General features: G+C 43.4%; 1 protein-coding gene across 1 annotated transcript in view; it reads left to right on the top strand.

The window, feature by feature from the left end:
• Positions 1-20,719, top strand: part of SDK1 (sidekick cell adhesion molecule 1) — a 655,892-nt gene that overhangs the window by 517,720 nt on the left and 117,453 nt on the right. Inside the window, exons 22-23 of the mRNA XM_074965177.1 lie at positions 5,548-5,739; positions 9,288-9,409. Coding sequence (XP_074821278.1) covers positions 5,548-5,739; positions 9,288-9,409 — 314 coding nt within the window. The remainder of the gene's footprint in view (positions 1-5,547; positions 5,740-9,287; positions 9,410-20,719) is intronic.

Below are 20,719 nucleotides of genomic sequence, written 5' to 3'. Positions count from 1 at the left end.
GCTTTATCTGGCTGGTTGAATGCTGGCCCGCTAGAAGGACATAGCCCTGCAGCACCCACTGGGGTGGGGGTAATTGGACTCTCACCATGCGCTCCCCTCAGAGCTCCTAAAGGGGGCACTGTACTAGGACAGATCCATGACATCTCTGCAAAGGAATTTTTATTTAATTGTTTTGGGTCCATGAAACATTTTGTTTTGACAAAATTGCAACATTTCATTTCAAGTTTTTTATAATTTTGTATTATATTGAGCATGCGTACCACATTCTGATGGCTCTGAATAGAGGTAGCTCTTCTGAAGTTTTGCTCAGAGAAATCATGCCTTGATCTCAGTGGTCTTGGGGCAAAAACTGATGGTTGCAGAAAGCAGATCTGTAACCGTTGGATAAATCTGGCCAAAATCTTCAAACCTGGGTGCCTAAAATTAGGCACCTGAGTCCATATTTAAACACCCAAATAAGTGGCCTGGTATTCAGAGCTGCTAAGTGCAATCAGCTCCCACTGAAATCATTGGGAACTGTAGGTAGGTTTGACACACGTCCCGTTTTCAGCCGAAATACTCGGTCAAAAAAAGGACCCTGGCGGCTCTGGTCAGCACTGCTGACAGGTCCATTAAAAGTCGGGTTGGTGGCACAGCGGGAGCCCGGGGCTAAGGCAGGCTCCCTGCCTGCCCTAGTTCCTGGTAGCTCCCGGAAGCGGCCGCCATGTCCCTGCAGCCCCTCGACGCATGGGCGGCCAGGGAGGCTCTTTGCACTGCCCCCGCCCTGAGGGTCAGCTCCACGGCTCCCATTGGCTGGGAACCGCGAGCAATGGGAGCTGTGGGGGCAGCACCTGCGGGCACGAGGGCAGCGCGCAGAGCCTCCCTGGCCGCTCTTGCATCTAGGGGCTGCAGGGACCTGGTGGCCACTTCCCGGGACCCACAGTAAGCACCGCCAGGACCCCACACCCTCTCCCACATCCCAACCCCCTACCCCAGCCCGGAGTCTCCTCCCACACCCAAACTCCCTCCTGCAGCCTGCACCCCCCCCAACACCCTACCCCAGCCCCTCCTTCTCCCCAAACCCCTCATCCCTGGCCCCACCCCAGAGCCCATGGCCCCAGCCCAGAGCCCTCACCCCTCCTGCACCCCAATACCCTGCCCCAGCCCAGAGCCCTCTCCCACATCCTGAACCCCTCATCTCTGGCCCCACTCCAGAACCTGGCCCCACCCCAGAGCCCTCAGCCCCTCCCGCACCCTAGTCCCCTGTCCCAGCCCGGTGAATGTGAGTGAGGGTGGGGGAGAGCTAGTGACAGCGGGAGGAGATAGATGGAGCAACAGATGGAGTGAGCGGGAGTTGGGCCTTGGGGAAGGGGCGAGGTAGGGGTGTTCGGTTTTGTGCGATTAGAAAGTTGGCAACCCTAGCTGTAGGGTCTCAGCACATCTTAATAGAAGGGCACTTATTTAGAAAACTAAATATGGGTTTAGATGCTTAACTTTAGGCACCCAGATTTGAAAATTTTGGACCATGACATTCTTTGAGGATCAACTTTAAAGATAAATATTTTCTCCAATATTTACCAGTTACATATATTCAGTTGTATACATGAATTCAAGTGAAGTATAAAAATAAAATGTGTAAAGAAACACATTAGCCATATCATTTTCAACTATAATCTCCTCATCTCTCATAAGGGTCAGGCACTTTTGCCAGTTTGAGTAGCTATGTTCAGTTTATCTAATTGCTCCAGTACTTTGAAGTGGATATGAGATTCTTCTTTAGTTCCTGTCGTAAATGCTTCTGTGATATTGTGGATTATTTCAAACAGCTGCCCTATTCTATCCCAGAGGTGAGTACATTTTGGTTTGGGGATAGGGGAGTGATTACTGGCTGTATGTTACTAATCTGATTTAGCCTGTCATTTCTGTTGCTGCCATCACTGTAATATCTAGCATAACATGCTAACTATGTGAAGTTTGTAAAGCATTCTGGGTTCCTTTGGGGTGAAAGATGCTATACAAATATAAGATATTATTATTACTATTGAATGGTTTCAGTGTTGCTTTGACAATTCCCCCCAAATTAACACTGCACTTAGCAATCTGCCCTCTGCATAGCAGATCACAATATATTTGCTGCTCCAGAGCTGCTCTGCTGGAAACAAGCTGCCATCTCCCAGAATGATTTGGAAACCTGATGGAGCGAGATGATGGGCTGTTTCATACACAGGGTAAATTGTTTTAGAAGAAAAGAACTAAAAAAAAAGCGCTGTAGTTTATGAGGAAATACAGGCAGGAAAAAACATGGCAGCCAAGGTTTATAACTTCCCCTTTTAGTGGTGTACATTGTGTTAAGGCTGGGAGAAAGGGATGGCAAAACCATTAATTTCCCTGAATGGCTCAAGGCTTTTACACAGTGTTGCTTGGAGATGTAAGAGTGCTTAGAAAGCCACTGCTTCATCACTTCTGCTCATTGATATAATTTACTATGGCTCCTTTTTAATTCTGGTGCATGGAATGAGAGGAAAACACAGGGGGCATAGCAAGGCAGGCAGCCAGCCTGCTCTGCGAAACTGCCCATAGCTCTCATTGTAAATTTCAGTATCTTCCTCTCTCCTTCAGTAAACTCTGATTTGTGAGAGCCTGGATGTAGATGGACAGTTTGTGATTGGATGTACTGGTCTCTTGTAGAGAATTTACTCCAGATCAACAGAAAATTATTTCTGAAACACCTCTGGTCGTTAGTTTTGGTTAGACAGCAGTTTAGGGAGAAGGTGTAGTGCCAAAGCATAAGGAAGACTCTGTGTTACCTTTTGTCTTCTTGCTTACACTCAAACCAGATGAAACCATTGCTGTCCAGCCCCATTGGACTCCACTGCACACATCCCTGGCATAGATTATGTCTGTAAAACAAAGAGGGCATTTTTTCCAGCCACATGTCCCAAAGTTCTGCCCATCTGTCAGTCACTGGTGCTTAAGTGCTATGTCTTTTGGATACTGTTTTTGGAGTTCCTTTCCTTCATTGCTGTGTTTCTTTGTTTGTTATCTTGCCTGATTTCACTAGGCTTCATTTGTGTGTGCGTGTGCGCATTTTGGTTTGTGTTTTTATATGGATAGACTCTAATTGTTTTATTATTGGAATTGAAATATCCACAGTAAATGCTGCCTCTGCTTTTGCTCTAGATTGGCATTGTAAATGATACGTCTGGGTGTATTTTTCCTGGTGACTCTTTTTTCACTAAATAAAACCATCAATAATACTTGCCCAATATGCAGCAAAACTGGATCTCTTTCCACATGCAGTACAGCTTTGGAGTAGTGATGGGCACCCCATAATATGTACAGAGGTGAATCCTCAAAATTTGGTGATTAGCCAAAGCTTCTCCTAAACATACTACATCAGCAGAGGAAAGTTCACATTGTTTAACTTAGGACAGGATATTGTCACTTGTCCTTTGGGCACAGATGGATAGGAAAAACATTGCAAATCCCTTATTTATCGTTTAGTTTAAAAACATCTTCAAACGTTTTATTTTGTTTGTGCATTATGGGTGAAATTCCCCCTTCCCCACACACAGCCTCAATAATCAGGATGCTAAGCAGGAATGGAGAAAATATCAGCCCTCTCCACAAATCATGGGCAGATTGCAGGGCTGCAGTGCAACTCCTCTCTGACCACTACCCCAGCTGTGAACTGCCCTTTGGCAGCTTCTGGGCTAAGAGTGGCTACTGATTGTGTACCCCATGCAGCGGTTTTCAGTCACAGGATTCTGCATAGTTGCGGTTTTGTTGGTTCACCTCCCAACCCCCAACCCACCATACTGGTCTATTTGGAGCAGCAGAGTGCCCTCCTCTGAGGTGTGCAAGGGATGAAGAAGTTCCCCGTGAGATCATTCTGCCCATAACCCCATCACTGGACAGCAAAGAGTGGGGAGAGCCTTGCTCTTAGTCTGTGTTTCTGTGACCTTCACCCTTTATTAATAGGTCAATAGACCCCTTGTTCAAAGTCTGCATCCTCATAGACTCATAGACTTTAAGGTCAGAAGGGACAATCATGATTGTCTAGTCTGACCAGCTGCACATTGCCAGCCACAGAACCTCACCCACTCACTACTGCTCTTAATGATTTTTTTCAATAACTATCTGTGCTACACAAAGTATGATCTCTCTGGGAGATAATACTGCTTGCTTCATGTACGTTAATGAAACCCCACAACACCTCTGAGATGTAAGTTGATTATTATCATTCCCATTTTACTGATGGGGGAAACTCAGGCACTGAGTGTTTAAATCGCTGATCTAGGATTAGCATTCAGGAATTCCTGGTTCCCTCTCCAGTATCTAATTTGCTAGATCATGTTGCTTCTCTGAAGTAAACACTTCTGATTAAAATCACTGGACATTTTGTTATTTCAACTTGTACGTATTAATCACTTATGATGTTATCGCTGAAAGCAACGTGAGTTGTCTGAGTTCAGTCAGCACTGGGAGACGTTGAGGAAGGCATGTGGTTGGAAGGCCTGGTTTTCCCTTGCCAGTGTGTTCCCAGTACAGTCAGAGGGGTTCCTTTCTAATACTCATTTGAATCACATCCTTTGATTTCGAGAGCTGCACGTATTTTTTGCCCTGAGCCAAATCACAGGGGCTGACACAGTAAGGTTCAAATGTCCTCAGGGGAGAATAAAGTTGCCATAGGAGTAGGAAGGGGCAGAGCAAGCAAGGAGAACAAGGAAGAGAACAAACACATTCAGAGACAAAATTGAGCAAATCAGGCTGTAGAAACTTTTGAAAGTTCCTGGAAGGCAAATGGATATAAAAGAGATAAGACAGGAAAGATTTAACAGGCTGGTTCCAATAGAAGAATGTGGTGGAGGGTCAGGCTTTGTAGGGATTAGGATGATAGGTTAGTTACACTAGGTTTTTAAAGGACAGGATAATGATTCACCTTGCTAAAAAGTGTATGCAGCAGGAAACTATGGGGAGTAGAGGTTCTTCCTGCAAGATCATTATCACCTGATTTGTAAGTATTTCTAGATCCTCAGCCTAGGAAAGGAGTCGCCCTGGTAGCTGTGCATAGATTTTTCACTGAAGTTTCCAACTATTTGCTGGTGAGAAGAGTTTGAGTTTTTCAGTGTCTCTTCCTATTCATTTTTTAGAGTTCATAAATTGAAATCCCACCCTTCGGAGAAAGATTATTCCTGGGATTCCTCAACCTTTTTATTGTGTATGCTACATACTGATAGAAGGCTCTTCCATGTAAACCACCTCCCTTCCCCTTTGGAATTTCATGGTCACATGATATCCCAGTCGCCGCCACAATAATTGCTCATGTGGAAAAGTAGTATTGGAAAAGTATGTATTTTTAATTGGCCTTAATGCATTAAGTGCGTTTTCCTTTCTGTACAAAGGTATCCATGCTGGAGGAGAGCCAGCAACATGACCAGCTAACTCTCCACAGCCCACCAGCAGCAAGTGCTCCACCACAGTGTGAACGTCTGGATTATCATGGATAGGAAGACAAAGAACACACCATTGTTACAACTCCTTGACTTCTGTGTAATTGTTTTCTAGGCTACCAGATCTCCTGGGAGGTGTACAGCAGGAATGAATCTCGTCTGGCTTGCACTCTAGCCAACACAACCCTTGAATACAAAATCACTGGGCTGTCGTCTCTCACCACCTACACTATTGAGGTGGCGGCTATGACTGCAAAAGGCACTGGGTTGGTCACCTCCTCTACCATTTCCTCTGGAGTGCCTCCAGGTTGGTAAAACTACAGAGAATGACCCAAAGTATACTGACTCCCATGTGCGGCCGTTTCCAGGAAACACTGGTTTCCTGAGTACAGTAATAATAATTTTTTTATTTTTAACGACGAAGACACAGTACAACATAATTAAAGAAGTATAGAAGGGATGGACGAATGAGAGGGAAAGGTAATAAAATAGATACTTATTATAGAATCTTTCTGCATTTATAAAGTAACATAAGATATGGGGCAAGCAGTGATCGTTATTAAAAAAATCCAAATAAACCACAACTTTGGGGGGGAGGGAATTTAGATGCTTTTTAAAAATGAAGAAAGATTTTTCTCTTTGTAAGGATTAGAACTGCAGTGCACTTGGACTGTAAGATATTTGTGTGATGCAAATAAAAAAATATTTACAAAAGTGGGAAGTGTTGGCATGCGAGAGATCTTGTAGAAGAAGTAGTTCTGCATCCTAGAGCTTAAGTTGCAATAGTGGGACTGCTAAAATGGGAGTGGCAATGTACAGCTACCTTTCCAGATGAGATTCAGAGGAGGAGGTCTCAAATGCAGTAACACTGTTTGACTTAGATCTGCTTTGAAAATCTAAATCAGCTTGGCTATTTACTCTGAGGTGTCAGGTCTCTCTCTGGTGTTACCTAAGATTTTCATTTCCTCTAGAGCAGTGCATGGCCTAACTCCTTTTGTGCATTCCGATGTAGATGTGTCAGTACGTTTAGACTAGTTCAGTGCAGTTTGCCTTCGTGCCACTCCTACAAATATATACTAGTACATTTTGTCCCATTTTGGCAAGGTCATTTACCAATCATACTTCCTGTGAATATGAAATATGAGTCAAGAAATGCTGTGTGTTCCTGTATCCTCACAACGCATGCCATAAAAGTCTCCTGTTTTAATTTTGCAGTTTTTTACATAGTACAACATTATGAATGATTACTAATTATAATAATAATACTTGGTAGTGCAGTTGGAGTTTCTATGCTGCTTAGAATGCAATCTACAAAAAAGGGTATTTGGTCCAATTTTACCACATTCTTGGGGTCTGACTTTGTTGATAACTCAAATACCAACATCAAAAAACATGTACAACTCTACCCCAATATAACGTGACCCGATATAACACAAATTCGGATATAAAGCGGTAAAGCAGCACTCGGGGGGGGGGCGGGGCTGCGCACTCCAGTGGATCAAAGCAAGTTCGATATAACGCGGTTTCACCTATAACACGGTAAGATTTTTTGGCTCCCAAGGACAGCGTTATATTGGGGTAGAGGTGTAGTTCAGCCTAAGCTTTCTGCTTAAGCTTGGCTGATCATGGGATTTCTCTGGAGAGACTTCTCTGTCCTATACCCCCATTTCTTCTGCCTAAAGAGTCACTCCCACCTAACTTATTTCCAGCATGTAGTTAACAAACCTGATCTGCCACACTGAGTCAGCAGATACTGGTCAACATTTCTCTGCAGAGTTCCAACACCTGTTAACTAGGTAGGTTCTCAGAAATCCCTATTCCAAGAACCTTCCATCTCATAGACTCATAGACCTTAAGACCTTAAGGCTAGAAGGGACCATCATGACTGACTAATCTAATTGCCTTCTATGATGAGATTACTGATTCTGTGGATGAAGGGAAAGCAGTGGATGTATTGTTTCTTGACTTTAGCAAAGCTTTTGACACGGTCTCCCACAGTATTCTTTTCAGCAAGTTAAAGAAGTATGGGCTGGATGAATGCACTATAAGGTGGGTAGAAAGTTGGCTAGATTGTCGGGCTCAAAGAGTAGTGATCAATGGCTCCATGTCTAGTTGGCAGCCGGTGTCAAGTGGAGTGCCCCAGGGGTCGGTCCTGGGGCCGGTTTTGTTCAATATCTTCATAAAGGATCTGGAGGATGGTGTGGATTGCACTCTCAGCAAATTTGCGGATGATACTAAACTGGGAGGAGTGGTAGATACGCTGGAGGGCAGGGATAGGATACAGAGGGCCCTAGACAAATTGGAGGATTGGGCCAAAAGAAACCTGATGAGGTTCAATAAGGATAAGTGCAGGGTCCTGCACTTAGGACGGAAGAACCCAATGCACAGCTACAGACTAGGGACTGAATGGCTAGGCAGCAGTTCTGCGGAAAAGGACCTAGAGGTGACAGTGGACGAGAAGCTGGATATGAGTCAGCAGGTGCCCTTGTTGCCAAGAAGGCCAATGGCATTTTGGGATGTATAAGTAGGGGCATAGCGAGCAGATCGAGGGACGTGATCGTTCCCCTCTATTCGACATTGGTGAGGCCTCATCTGGAGTACTGTGTCCAGTTTTGGGCCACACACTACAAGAAGGATGTGGATAAATTGGAGAGAGCCCAGCGAAGGGCAACAAAAATGATTAGGGGACTGGAACACATGACTTATGAGGAGAGGCTGAGGGAACTGGGATTGTTTAGTCTGCAGAAGAGAACAAGGAGGGGGGATTTGATAGCTACTTTCAACTACCTGAGAGGTGGTTCCAGAGAGGATGGTTCTAGACTATTCTCAGTGGTAGAAGAGGACAGGACAAGGAGTAATGGTCTCAAGTTGCAGTGGGGAAGGTTTAGGTTGGATATTAGGAAAAACTTTTTCACTAGTAGGGTGGTGAAACACTGGAATGCGTTACCTAGGAAGGTGGTAGAATCTCCTTCCTTGGAAGTTTTTAAGGTCAGGCTTGACAAAGCCCTGGCTGGGATGATTTGATTGGGGATTGGTCCTGCTTTGAGCAGGGGGTTGGACTCGATGACCTCCTGAGGTCCCTTCCAACACTGATATTCTATGATTCTATGATCATCTAGTCTGACCACCCACTCCTGTAATAGGCCCATAACCTCTGGCTGAGTTACTGAGTTACTGAAAAACTCAAACTCTTCTCCTCAAATCTTGATTTACTCTAGTTCAAACCAGAAAGTGCCCCATGTTCTACAGTGCAGAGAAAGGCAAAAAACCCACAGGATCTCTGCCAATCTGACCCAGGGAATATTTCTTCCTGACCCCAAATATGGTGATCAGTTAGACCCTGAGCAAGTGACCAAGACCTAACAGCCAGACACCAGGATCTCAGAGTCTCTTACTATCATTTATATATTAAGCCTCTATACATCTTATGAGGTTGGTAAATATTATCTCCATTTTATAGATGGGGAACTGAAGCACAGAGAGTTTAAGTGATTTACTTGAGGTCACACAGCAATTCACTAGCAGAGCTGGGAATGGAGCCCATGTTTCCGGACCATTTTAACCACCAGACCATGCCTCTTTTTCGTATGTAGCCTTTATGGTGTGATGTTAATCTAGATCCCTCAAGACAGGGATATGTCATTTTATTAGTCTGTAAAATGCCATGCATACATATGGTGCAGTATAAATAATATAATTATATATGCCTGTGTAGAAAATTAAAGTATTTGCTCTATTATAAGTGATATACTGTACTACTTGCTGAAATATTGAATGTCTACTTATTGATCTGCATACTTGTACTCTAAATCCCAAAGTATTTCTACCCTTTTTAATTTGTTTTAATTTCTACAGAACTCCCTGGTGCCCCATCTAATCTGGTTATTTCTAACATCAGTCCTCGCTCTGCCACGCTTCAGTTCCGGCCTGGGTATGACGGGAAAACCTCCATCTCCAAGTGGATAGTAGAGGGGCAGGTACGTACATGAAAGAAATCTGTTGATGAGGTTCCTGATCAGTAATAGATCATCTGAATCTTCCACTGGTATTCAAATAACGTTTTTTATCAGCTTCAGATACAAGGTCTTGACCAGTGGACTGACTGTTTTGGTGATGTTTGGTCTCTTGGGAGAGAAAGTAGAGGTTAAAACCCAAGAGAATTCAGAAGGGTTAGCCAGGAAATGGCAATGGAACAACCAGAGGGAGAAAGGGGTGGTCTGTATGTTTTAATTTCTCTGCACAGGCAGAACAAAAAGATCAACAAAGGAAACACAGGAGCAAACTGAAGGTTTCTTGTGTGGGTCCTCAGATATTTACCATACATAATATATCTGAGAGGTCTCATCCTTTGCATAATTCACATGGACCTTTGTAAGGAGCTTTGTATGTATTTTCAGGGAAAGGTAAGATGAAACATAAACTAAGCGGCAAAGAGTCCTGTGGCACCTTATAGACTAACAGACGTATTGGAGCATAAACTTTCGTGGGTGAATACCCACTTCGTCAAATCATTACCATGTAATGAAATATGCCTGTGTTTCCTATCCAGGTCTTTAGATATGTATAGGGTGAATTGTCTTCCTAGTTAGTTTTAAACAACATTCCTCCTGGTTTCTGTCATTATGCCTTGGAGGAAATAAACATTTCTCAGTTGTTCTCCTGACAGATGAGTTGTGCTTCTTCTTTTCTGCCCACAAATCTTTATAAATAATATAATCTGTTTTTGAAACCAAATGTTGGCTTTCTTCAATCAGTGTTATCGCTTTAGATATGTTGATACAATTCATTCACTTGGTAATGAGATCATTGTGAACTAATTGGTACATTTTGATCCATTGACCTACACTTTATTGCATATTACAAAATGAAATGGTGAAACCTACAATCTGATGGTTTGGCACATTCTGAGCAGCATCTCTATCATGGGACACCACAAGGATGTTGCTGGGAACTTGTTAATTTGTGAGCTACATTGGATCACAAAACACTATTGAAATAAAATGAATCTCAAAGTCTTAAAACAGTTTAATAACAATTAAGGGCAAAATCCTTTCCTCCACATCCATGGAGGGTCCCAGATGCAACAGAGCTGAGAGGCCTTCTGCTGTGCCAGGTAAGGGTATTCTTGGAACCCCAACAGGAATCCACACAGTATGCATGCTCTGAAGCCACGCTCTGTGTGAGCTCCCTCACAAAGAGGGATTTTGTGGCCAGGGGAGATGCAGGACCTGGATGAGGAGTGGGAATAGTGTCTGCGAAAACACAGATCCACCAGCCATATTGTCTTCTGTAGAAAGGATCTCACCAGGACTGACCGTGGAGTAGCACTCCTACTGCTGTGCAGCCTGGGAGTGAGGAAGGATTCCTCTTCCATTGCTCTCTTCGAATGTCTCCTCTGCACCAAACCCAGCTCTGTGGACTTGATATGGTGGGAGGACTTGCCCATGAAGGCTTTAAAACTGTTACAGCCCACAGTAATGATTTATAGTCTTTCTGATCTTTTCCCTTCACTGACCTAACTGCATTTTTAATAGCATTATTTTTGTGGACAAGGTCCCCTTTTAATTGTAGCATTCTATGAAAAAGAACCCAACTAAATCAGGGATGCTTTGAGCCTGAGATTTATCACTCATGAATTACTGAAGGAATGTTTCCAGTCACTGGTGCGTCTGCTGAAAGCCCCTGATGCCATGACACGGAAACAACTGCGAGTTTAAAAATAGAAATTGCTAGCCTGAGCAAGGCGCTCTTCATGCCTCTGGCAATATAGTGAGCTGAACAGCTTCTTTTGCTTCTTGTGTTGTTATATTTTACCTTTCAGAGACTCTGTTTTAGGGTAGTGTTTTTCCTTTGTCATTTCCCCTTACATTTGAATGTTACAGTTAAAGCACACATGGAAACAGCCTGTGGTTTTCAAATCTAAAGCTTTTACTGTTTCTATCAACTAGAATCAAATTTAAACATCTGATTTTCACAGTATCACAAAACTGTTTTAAACTGTCATCTCTGCAGCAGTCATGGTGGTGGTAATGGCTGCTGTACCAATACGGTTACATTTCATTCCTAAAATTAAAATAAAAAAACACTTAATGCTTCTTTGTGCATTGTAGCAATATAATAGCTGCTGTGCCCAGAGGCTCCAGCCTCCAAATGATTCTCCTGTGGTAGGGGGATGCTCAGTGGTTGCCTGTTTAGGGGGCATTGCCAGGGGAAATGAGGTGTGGCTATTGGTAGCTAACGCAGATTTGAGTAGCCTTTAGGTTGCTCTAATGTGTGTCTTAGCTCCAGCCTTTGAGCAGAATGCTCCATGCTCAGAGGAGTGCAAAGGGCTGCTGTGCTGCCACCGCTGAGGATCTGGCCTACAACCTGTTATAAATGCAGCAGTGTGCCTTAGGTAGTACACTGGTCCTGGATTCCATCACCTCCGGGATGACTGAGGGCACTTGAGGAGTCACTGCTGATTTACTCTCTTGTAATTTAGATCAGAGTCGGAAGTCAATATCCATATGCGAACAGGACGGTTTTACTGCCTGCTAATACCTGGGTTCAAACTTCTGTATTTCTGCTGCTAGAGGAATCTTTGTCACCTGAGAACTTGTGGGGGATGGAGTTCTCTATGCCGCTTTACTCTGATAGTGATCTCCTCAGCTTTTCCAGGAGAAATACAGAACTCTGAATGGAGGTATTGGCATATAAGCAAGGAAGAAATTAATTTTGCAATGCATTGTTTTGTTTGAAACTGTCTTCATTAGTCTGCACATGGACAATGCTAGATTACCGATTAGGATACCTCTTAAACTTCTTATTTATAGTCTTTTGGAAAACATAAAATACTCCAACACAATTCAAGGACTTAATTCGGCAATACTTACTTATGGGAGTAATCTTACTCATTATAAGTAGTTCGATAGTCTTTAGTGAGACCACTTGTGTCAGTCAGAATTATTGGACTTGTCCCAGCCATATATCACGTCACAATATCTGGTATAAAAAAGATTAAAAAAAAAAAAGAAATACAAGCTGTAGGACTCTAATAGTAGCTACTTAGTTAAATTTAGGGACTTAAATAATTTGTTTTTGTTTTCATCTTTTTAAAGTCTTTGGAGTTCCTCTTAAGCTTCATACTTGACAAACCCATCTCAGCTGTGTGGGTGTGCAGTGTACTTACATTCCATGGAGTGCTGTTGCCTGCTGTATATTTGGATCACTAGCTTTCTCTTATGCAGAATTAAAAGTGCTCTTTAAGTTTCAGTTTTCAGTGAGGGAGGTCATTGTTTTAGGCCCACAGGCAAAGAATATTTAGCCCATGGTTGTGTGCTGGATACCCACACACGGGCCTGATCCTGTAAGACGCTGACCATCTTCTGAGAGGTGCTGTGCACCTTTTACTGGCATTAGCTTCATGAAGGAGGCAGCATGGGTCAGTGACGAGGTCACCAGTCTGGGCATCAACGGCTCTCAAACCCTTCAGGAACTGCTTGGCACCTTTTAGAATCAGGCTCAAGAGGTGCTGAGGAGCTGTTGTTATAATTGTTATTGTATTGATTGGCTTCAAACAGACACCATAGGGAAAATTCTTGCCTCATTGAAATCAAGGGGAATTTTGCCATTGATTTCAATGGGTCCAGGACTTTACCCTTGTCACCCAAATTTAGATCTTTCCCCAAATACGGAATTTCCCCCCAGAAATACATGGGTTTGGTCAATATTCAGTCTTTGATCATGGAAAGCTTTGAAGAACAAGATCTAGTAGAATATCAAGGCTAGAAACAAGTGCTTATATGCCAGTAGAAATCTGGGAGTTCCCTTCTATTCAATGGGGTGGCTGTTGTTTAAAATTCTAGTAGATGGAAACATCTGATACTGTCATTGTGACACTTGTATGGAAAGAGTTTGAGAGGTCAAATTTTATATTCTAATGTAGTGGTTTTCAACCTAGTTTCATTTGTGAACCCCTACAAAATTTCAAATGGAGGTGTGGCCCCCTTTGGCTATCTTAGACATAGTCTGCGGACCCCCACAGGTCTGCAGACCACAGGTTGGAAATCGCTGTTGTAATGAATGAAACCGGATTGGATGTGTATAACTCTTATACTTGGGGAACAGATATAAAACCAGGTGTCTTATGTGAGCAATCACAACCAGCCAGCACGGATCATGTTTCAAATATTGAGAATTAATTGCTTGCGGTGAACTGTATGCAGCCAAAAAGAATGGATGAAAAAAGTACTGATTAATTTAGAATAAAGCATCAGTCTGAGGAATCTGCAATATGCTCATGAACATTTCAGGAATAGAGAGAGAAGCTGATTTTGTCAAATAAATTATTCATTGTGAATAATTCATTTAGGGCCAAATTGTGACCTAGCTAATGCAGTGCAATAAAGGCGTACCCCCTTGCAAACCCACAGTGGCCATTTGCATCATGGGTAACAATGCATTAGGACAAAGCTACTATTCCCCCCACCCCCACGTAGGAGGGCTGCATTGTATCAAGTATAGACATATTACTATTCACTCTCTCTCCGGAAGTGCAGGGGAACAATCTCCCTCCCAGGCTGTAGCTCCTGGGGCAGCACAACAATGTGGGCTCATGACAAAGCATGACTGAGGTCTCAGCTGACCTAAGTATGATATTGTACTCTCACACTCTGTGTTTTATGGGAACTTGGTAACCATGAGGTTATTTTCCTTTATTTCTGCTTCTGCAACCATGAAATAAGTTTAATTTACTTTGACCTTTTGACTTCATTCCCTGCACTTAGCCCACTATTCCATCTCTACTGGGTCTTCTTCCAATATTCCAAATCTCTGAGCCACTACAAACAACTTCCACCAGTTGTTTGTAGGGCTGTCAATTAATCACAATTCATGCATGTGATTAATGTAAAAAAAAATTAACTAGATTAAAAAATAGTTGCGATTAATCGCACTGTAAAAAAGATAAACAAAAGAAATCTTATTTTTCAATTCACCTCATACAAATTCGCTCATTCCAATTTCTTGTTCAACCAATTGCTAAGACAAACAAGTTTGTTTACATGCACAGCCGATAATGCTGCCCAGTTCTTATTTACCGTGCCACCTGAAAGTGAGAACAGGTGTTCGCATGGCACTGTTGTAGCCGGCGTTGCAAGTTATTTACATGCCAGATATGCTAAACATTCATATGCTCCATCATGCTTAAACTTATAGGCTCTAAATTTTTACATTATTTTGTTTTTGAGTGCAGTTATATTAAAAAAAAATCTACATTGGTAAGTTGTACTTTCACAATAAAGAGATTGCACTGCAGTACTTGTAGGAGGTGAACTGAAAAATACTATTTCTTTTGCTTATCTTTTTACAGTGCAAATATTTGTAATCAACGATAATAATATAAAGTGAGCACTGCACACTTTCCATTCTGTGTTGTAATTTAAATCAATATATTTGAAAATGTGGGAAACATCCAAAAAATTACAATAAATTTAAATTGGTATTCTATTATTGTTTAACAGTGTGATTAAAACTGTGATTAATTGCAACTGTTTTTTATCTCACGATTAATTGTGATTATTTTTTTAATAATTTGACAGCCCTAGTTGTTTGTATATATAACAACACCCTGCCACTAGAACATTTTCCTTCTTTCTTCCAATATATGGTAGGAGGCTGAGTCAGATAGGAGCAGGTGCAGGACATATTATATTCAATTTTTGGATGAGTGACCTTTTTAAATGTCTAATACTGCATGAACTCTTTGAGCTAAAAACACTTGTTTCATAACATTGGGGAGCTTGAAATCCCAGCTTGCAAGTAATATGCTGATTCCCTCCTCTTGTCCACTGGTGTATCTCCACTGAGGTCAATGGATTTACTCCTGATTTACACCAAGGAAAGTGAAAGGAGAACCAGGACCTTTAATTCTAACTTTGGCTGGGATTGCGATATCAAACATTAAAATCTCATCACCCTGATTTATAGTGAATCGACATGGCATATTTCTTAAGAGGTTTATTAAAATTTATTAGCAGTAGTTTTCCTCTTTCATTTTGTACAGTTAAACCGATAGTACTGAAGCAAACTGGATTTCCAAACCAGAAGTACAAAAAATAGTCAGAAGACCATTTAAAAACATTTTTAAAATTGGTTTTCTGTGAAACAACCAGCATTGGCAAAGTAGAGAAGGGTGTGGTGTGGACATGAAGGCTTTATTGACATCTGTTCAGAATAATTGACTTGTGGCTTTACCACTGATGAGTAATGTGGTCATTGCAAACTCGTGTCAATAAATCCTTCGTATTGCCACACACCACTATGTTCTCCAAGATATATTCAGTGCCTAATATAAAGGGCATATATGCTACTGATTTTGGAGGGGCAGTTCCCCACCAAAAATACGTTTTAGATCCTGTCTGTTGTTCCTCATTGTTTCACGTTTGTATTCTCTCCATGCTGCAGTCTAGTTTCATCCTGATTCTCTCTTGCTGGATTTCTTGGGACTCTGGCAGGAGTCGTGTGTAAATGACACCACAGCGAGAGTGTCTTGCTGGGTGTTTTGCCCATCCCATCAAAAATTCAGTAGATTATTATTACATTAACAGCTGCCAAGTTTGATTCACTGTGGGTATCAATAATGCTGTCACAAAGTGAGTAGAAGACTTGTGGCAAAGTATGAGGTCCCACTGGGATTAGGTATTGCAGGATGTCATGGTGTAACTGTCCCCTTTAAGGGGAGATGGAGCCAGCCTGCCTCTCCCAGTCATAAATAATTAGTTCCTTCCCAGGCTGAGGGGATGGGACTAAGGGGGTCAGGTGATAGGCTAATGAACAGCTGGTCCTCATAAAAGAGCTGAAATAGCTCAGTTTGGGCAGGAATCACAGGGAGCAAACTGGGCTCCTACCGAAGACCCGAGTCAGGATCTGCAGGAAGTTGGGTACTCCAAAGGAACCAGCCTGGGGGCCAGTGCTCTATCATGGACAGGGAAGGATGCTCAACAGGGGCTGAGAACACTGCTTCAGGTGAAGTAGCCCAGGAGGCTGAATGTTCTATACTGGAGCAGGGGAAGGGTAGAAAGGGAGCCCAGAGGTGCCAGGAACAGGGGCTCACAGGTCAAGATGAAGAAAAGCCCACAAGGGAGGAAGAACCTTTTTGTTTGGGCCTTTTCTTACCCCAGAAGGGGTTAAGTTTGTTTGTGACTTGGTTGGAAGGCCAGACTACATCTCCTAACTGACCAATGTGTGGAAGGCTGAGGAGACCCACCTCAAGGAAGGAAACTGAGGCAGGGAGCACCAGCTGTGCCACGCTTAAGCAATAGGAAGCTCTATGAGGCGACCCACAGGGTCTCAGAACTGTGGGAGTACGTACCATATGTGCTGAGCGACAGAGAGCACACACAAAGTATTTCTGCTGGTTTGAGAGAGATTTCCTGGGCATATAATGGAGAATACTGTCAGAACTGGAAAACAGATTTTCAGCCCAGGAAAATGTTTAAGTGCTACCACAATATGGAGCCATAACCTCAGTGAGTTAAGAATGAAGTGCTTACTTTAACTGAGAATTACTCTTATTTCACGGGTTAAATCAAAGCCTCAATGTTAATGGAGCTATTCGGATTCATCCACTGTATAAGGTACTTCTTCTCTATTTTCACTTTAGAGCTTGGTAAATAAAGTGTCTGGAACTCTGACAGTTTTATACTTTTTCCAATCTTTAAATCAAAAATGGCTGAATCAATTTTAAGTATTCTTTTGTAAGGAAAATATTGCATCTGGGCTGACAACCTCTGTACCAAATTTCCTCCCAAAGTGACTTCAAATGCCTGTTTATAAACCTCTACAATGAAAACTCTGACATACCCTGAACTATAGCAGAACACAAGTTGCCTCTATAACATATAAAGTATGTCTACACTACAGACAGACACCCACAGCTGGCCTGTGCTTGCTGACTCAGGCTCTGGCTAAGGGGCTGTTTAATTGCGTTTGGACTAGGGCTGTAGCCTGAGCTCTGGGACTCTCCTACCTCGCAGGGTCCAAGCCTGAATGTCTACACAGCAATTAAACAGCCCCTTAGCCTGAGCCCCACAAGCACAATTCAGCTGGTACGGGCCAGCCGTGGGTTTTTAATTTCAGTGTAGGTATCCCCATGGAAACATGTTCCATTTACAGCAGTTGGTACTTGATAACCATTCTCAGGTTTGGAACCATATCCACTCTTTGTATTAGCATTTCTTGTAAAAGTGAAGAGGCGAACACCTCTGATTTTTCACTCCAATATTTACTGATAATTCATTGGAATTATAAATCTGGTACTGTTCTATATTGTCTGATTTCTAAAAGCATAGAACCATAGAATCATAGAATATCAGGGTTGGAAGGGACCTCAGGAGGTCACCTAGTCCAAACCCCTGCTCAAAGCAGGACCAATGCCCAACTAAATCATCCCAGCCAGGGCTTTGTCGAGCCTGACCTTAAAAACCTCAAAGGAAGGAGATTCCACCACCTCCCTAGGTAACGCATTCCAGTGCTTCACCACCCTCCTAGTGAAAAAGTTTTTCCTAATATCCAACCTAAACCTCCCCCACTGCAACTTGAGACCATTACTCCTTGTTCTGTCATCTGCTACCACTGAGAACAGTCTAGATCCATCCTCTTTGGAACCCCCTTTCAGGTAGTTGAAAGCAGCTATCAAATCCCGCCTCGTTCTTCTCTTCCGCAGACTAAACAATCCCAGTTCCCTCAGCCTCTCCTCATAAGTCATGTGTTCCAGTCCCCTAATCATTTTTATTGCCCTCCGCTGGATGCTTTCCAATTTTTCCACATCCTTCTTGTGGTGTGGGGCCCAAATCTGGACACAGTACTCCAGATGAGGCCTCGCCAGTGTCGAATAGAGGGGAATGATCACATCCCTCGATCTGCTGGCAGTGCCCCTACTTATACAGCCCAAAATGCCATTAGCCTTCTTGGCAACAAGGGCACACTGTTGACTCATATCCAGCTTCTCATCAACTGTAACCCCTAGGTCCTTTTCTGCAGAACTGCTGCTGAGCCATTCGGTCCCTAGTCTGTAGCGGTGCATTGGATTCTTCCTTCCTAAGTGCAGGACTCTGCACTTATCCTTGTTGAACCTCATCAGGTGTCTTTTGGCCCAATCCTCTAATTTGTCTAGGTCCCTCTGTATCCTATCCCTACCCTCCAGCATATCTACCACTCCTCCCAGTTTAGTGTCATCTGCAAACTTGCTGAGGGTGCAGTCCCCGCCATCCTCCAGATCATTAATGAAGATATTGAACAAAACCGGCCCCAAGACCGACCCTTGGGGCACTCAGTTTAATACCGGCTGCCAACTAGACGTGGAGCCACTGATCACTACCTGTTGAGCACGACGATCTAGCCAGCTTTCTATCCACCTTATAGTCCATTCATCCAGCCCATACTTCTTTAACTTGCTGGCAAGAATACTGTGGGAGACCATATCAAAAGTTTTGCTAAAGTCAAGGAATAACATGTCCACTGCTTTCTCCTCATCCACAGAGCCAGTTATCTCGTCCTAGAAGGCAATTACATTAGTCAGGCATGACCTGCCCTTGGTGAATCCATGCTGACTGTTCCTGATCACTTTCCTCTCCTCTAAGTGCTTCAGAATTGATTCCTTGAGGACCTGCTCCATGAGTTTTCCAGGGACTGAGGTGAGGCTGACTGGCCTGTAGTTCCCCGGATCCTCCTCCTCCCCTTTTTTAAAGATGGGCACTACATTAGCCTTTTTCCAGTTGTCTGGGACCTCCCCCGATCACCATGAGTTTTTAAAGATAATGGCCAATGGCTCTGCAATCATATCCGCCAACATCTTTAGCACTCTCGGATGCTGTGCGTCCGGCCCCATGGACTTGTGCTCGTCCAGCTTTTCTAAATAGTCCTGAACCACTTCTTTCTCCACATAGGGCTGGTCACCTCCTCCCCATGCTGTGATGCCCAGTGCAGTAGTCTGGGAGCTGACCTTGTTCATGAAGACAGAGGCAAAAAAAGCATTGAGTACATTAGCTTTTTCCACATCCTCTGTCACTAGGTTGCCTCCCTCATTCAGTAAGGGGCCCACACTTCCCTTGATTTTCTTCTTGTTACTAACATACTCTTAACATCTCTTGCTAGCTGCAACTCCAAGTGTGATTTGGCCTTCCTGATTTCACTCCCGCATGCCTGAGCAATATTTTTATACTCTTCCTGGTCATTTGTCCAATCTTCCACTTCTTGTAAGCTTCTTTTTTGTGTTTAAGATCAGCAAGGATTTAACTGTTAAGCCAAGCTGGTTGCCTACCATATTTACTATTCTTTCTACACATCGGGATGGTTTGTTCCTGTAACCTCAATAAGGATTCTTTAAAATACAGCCAGCTCTCCTGGACTCCTTTCCCTCTCATGTTATTCTCCCAGGGGATCCTGCCCATCAGTTCCCTGAGGGAGTCAAAATCTGCTTTTCTGAAGTCCAGGGTCCATATTCTGCTGCTCTCCTTTCTTCCTTGTGTCAGGATCCTGAACTCGACCATCTCATGGTCACTGCCTCCCTGGTTCCCATCCACTTTTGCTTCCCCTACGAATTCTTCCCGGTTTGTGAGCAGCAGGTCAAGAAGAGTTCTGCCCCTAGTTGGTTCCTCCAGCACTTGCACCAGGAAATTGTCCCCTACACTTTCCAAAAACTTCTTGGATTGTCTGTGTACCACTGTATTGCTCTCCCAGCAGATATCAGGGTGATTGAAGTCTCCCATGAGAACCAGGGCCTGCAATCTAGTAACTTCCATTAGTTGCCGGAAGAAAGCCTCGTCCACCTCATCCCCGTGGTCTGGTGGTCTATAGCAGACTCCCACCATGACATCACCCTTGTTGCTCACACTTCTAAACTTAATCCAGAGACTCTCAGGTTTTTCTGCAGTTTCATACCGGAGCTCTGAGCAGTCATAGTGCTCTCTGACATACAGTGCAACTCCCCCACCTTTTCTGCCCTGCCTGTCCTTCCTGAACAGTTTATATCCATCCATGACAGTACTCCAGTCATGTGAGTTATCCCACCAAGTCTCTGTTATTCCAATCACATTATACTTCCTTGACTGTGCCAGGACTTCCAGTTCTCCCTCCTTGTTTCCCAGGCTTCTTGCTTTTGTGTATAGGCATTTAAGATAACTCGCTGATCGTCTCGCTTTGTCAGTATGAGGCAGGAGCCCTCCCGTCTTGCGCTCTCCTGCTTGTGCTTCCTCCCGGTATCCCACTTCCCCACTTACCTCAGGGCTTTGGTCTCCTTCCCCCGGTGA

Source organism: Natator depressus, chromosome 10, assembly GCF_965152275.1.
Source record: "Natator depressus isolate rNatDep1 chromosome 10, rNatDep2.hap1, whole genome shotgun sequence".
Lineage (NCBI taxonomy): Eukaryota > Metazoa > Chordata > Testudines > Cheloniidae > Natator > Natator depressus.
This window is presented reverse-complemented; position numbering and strand designations above follow the sequence as displayed.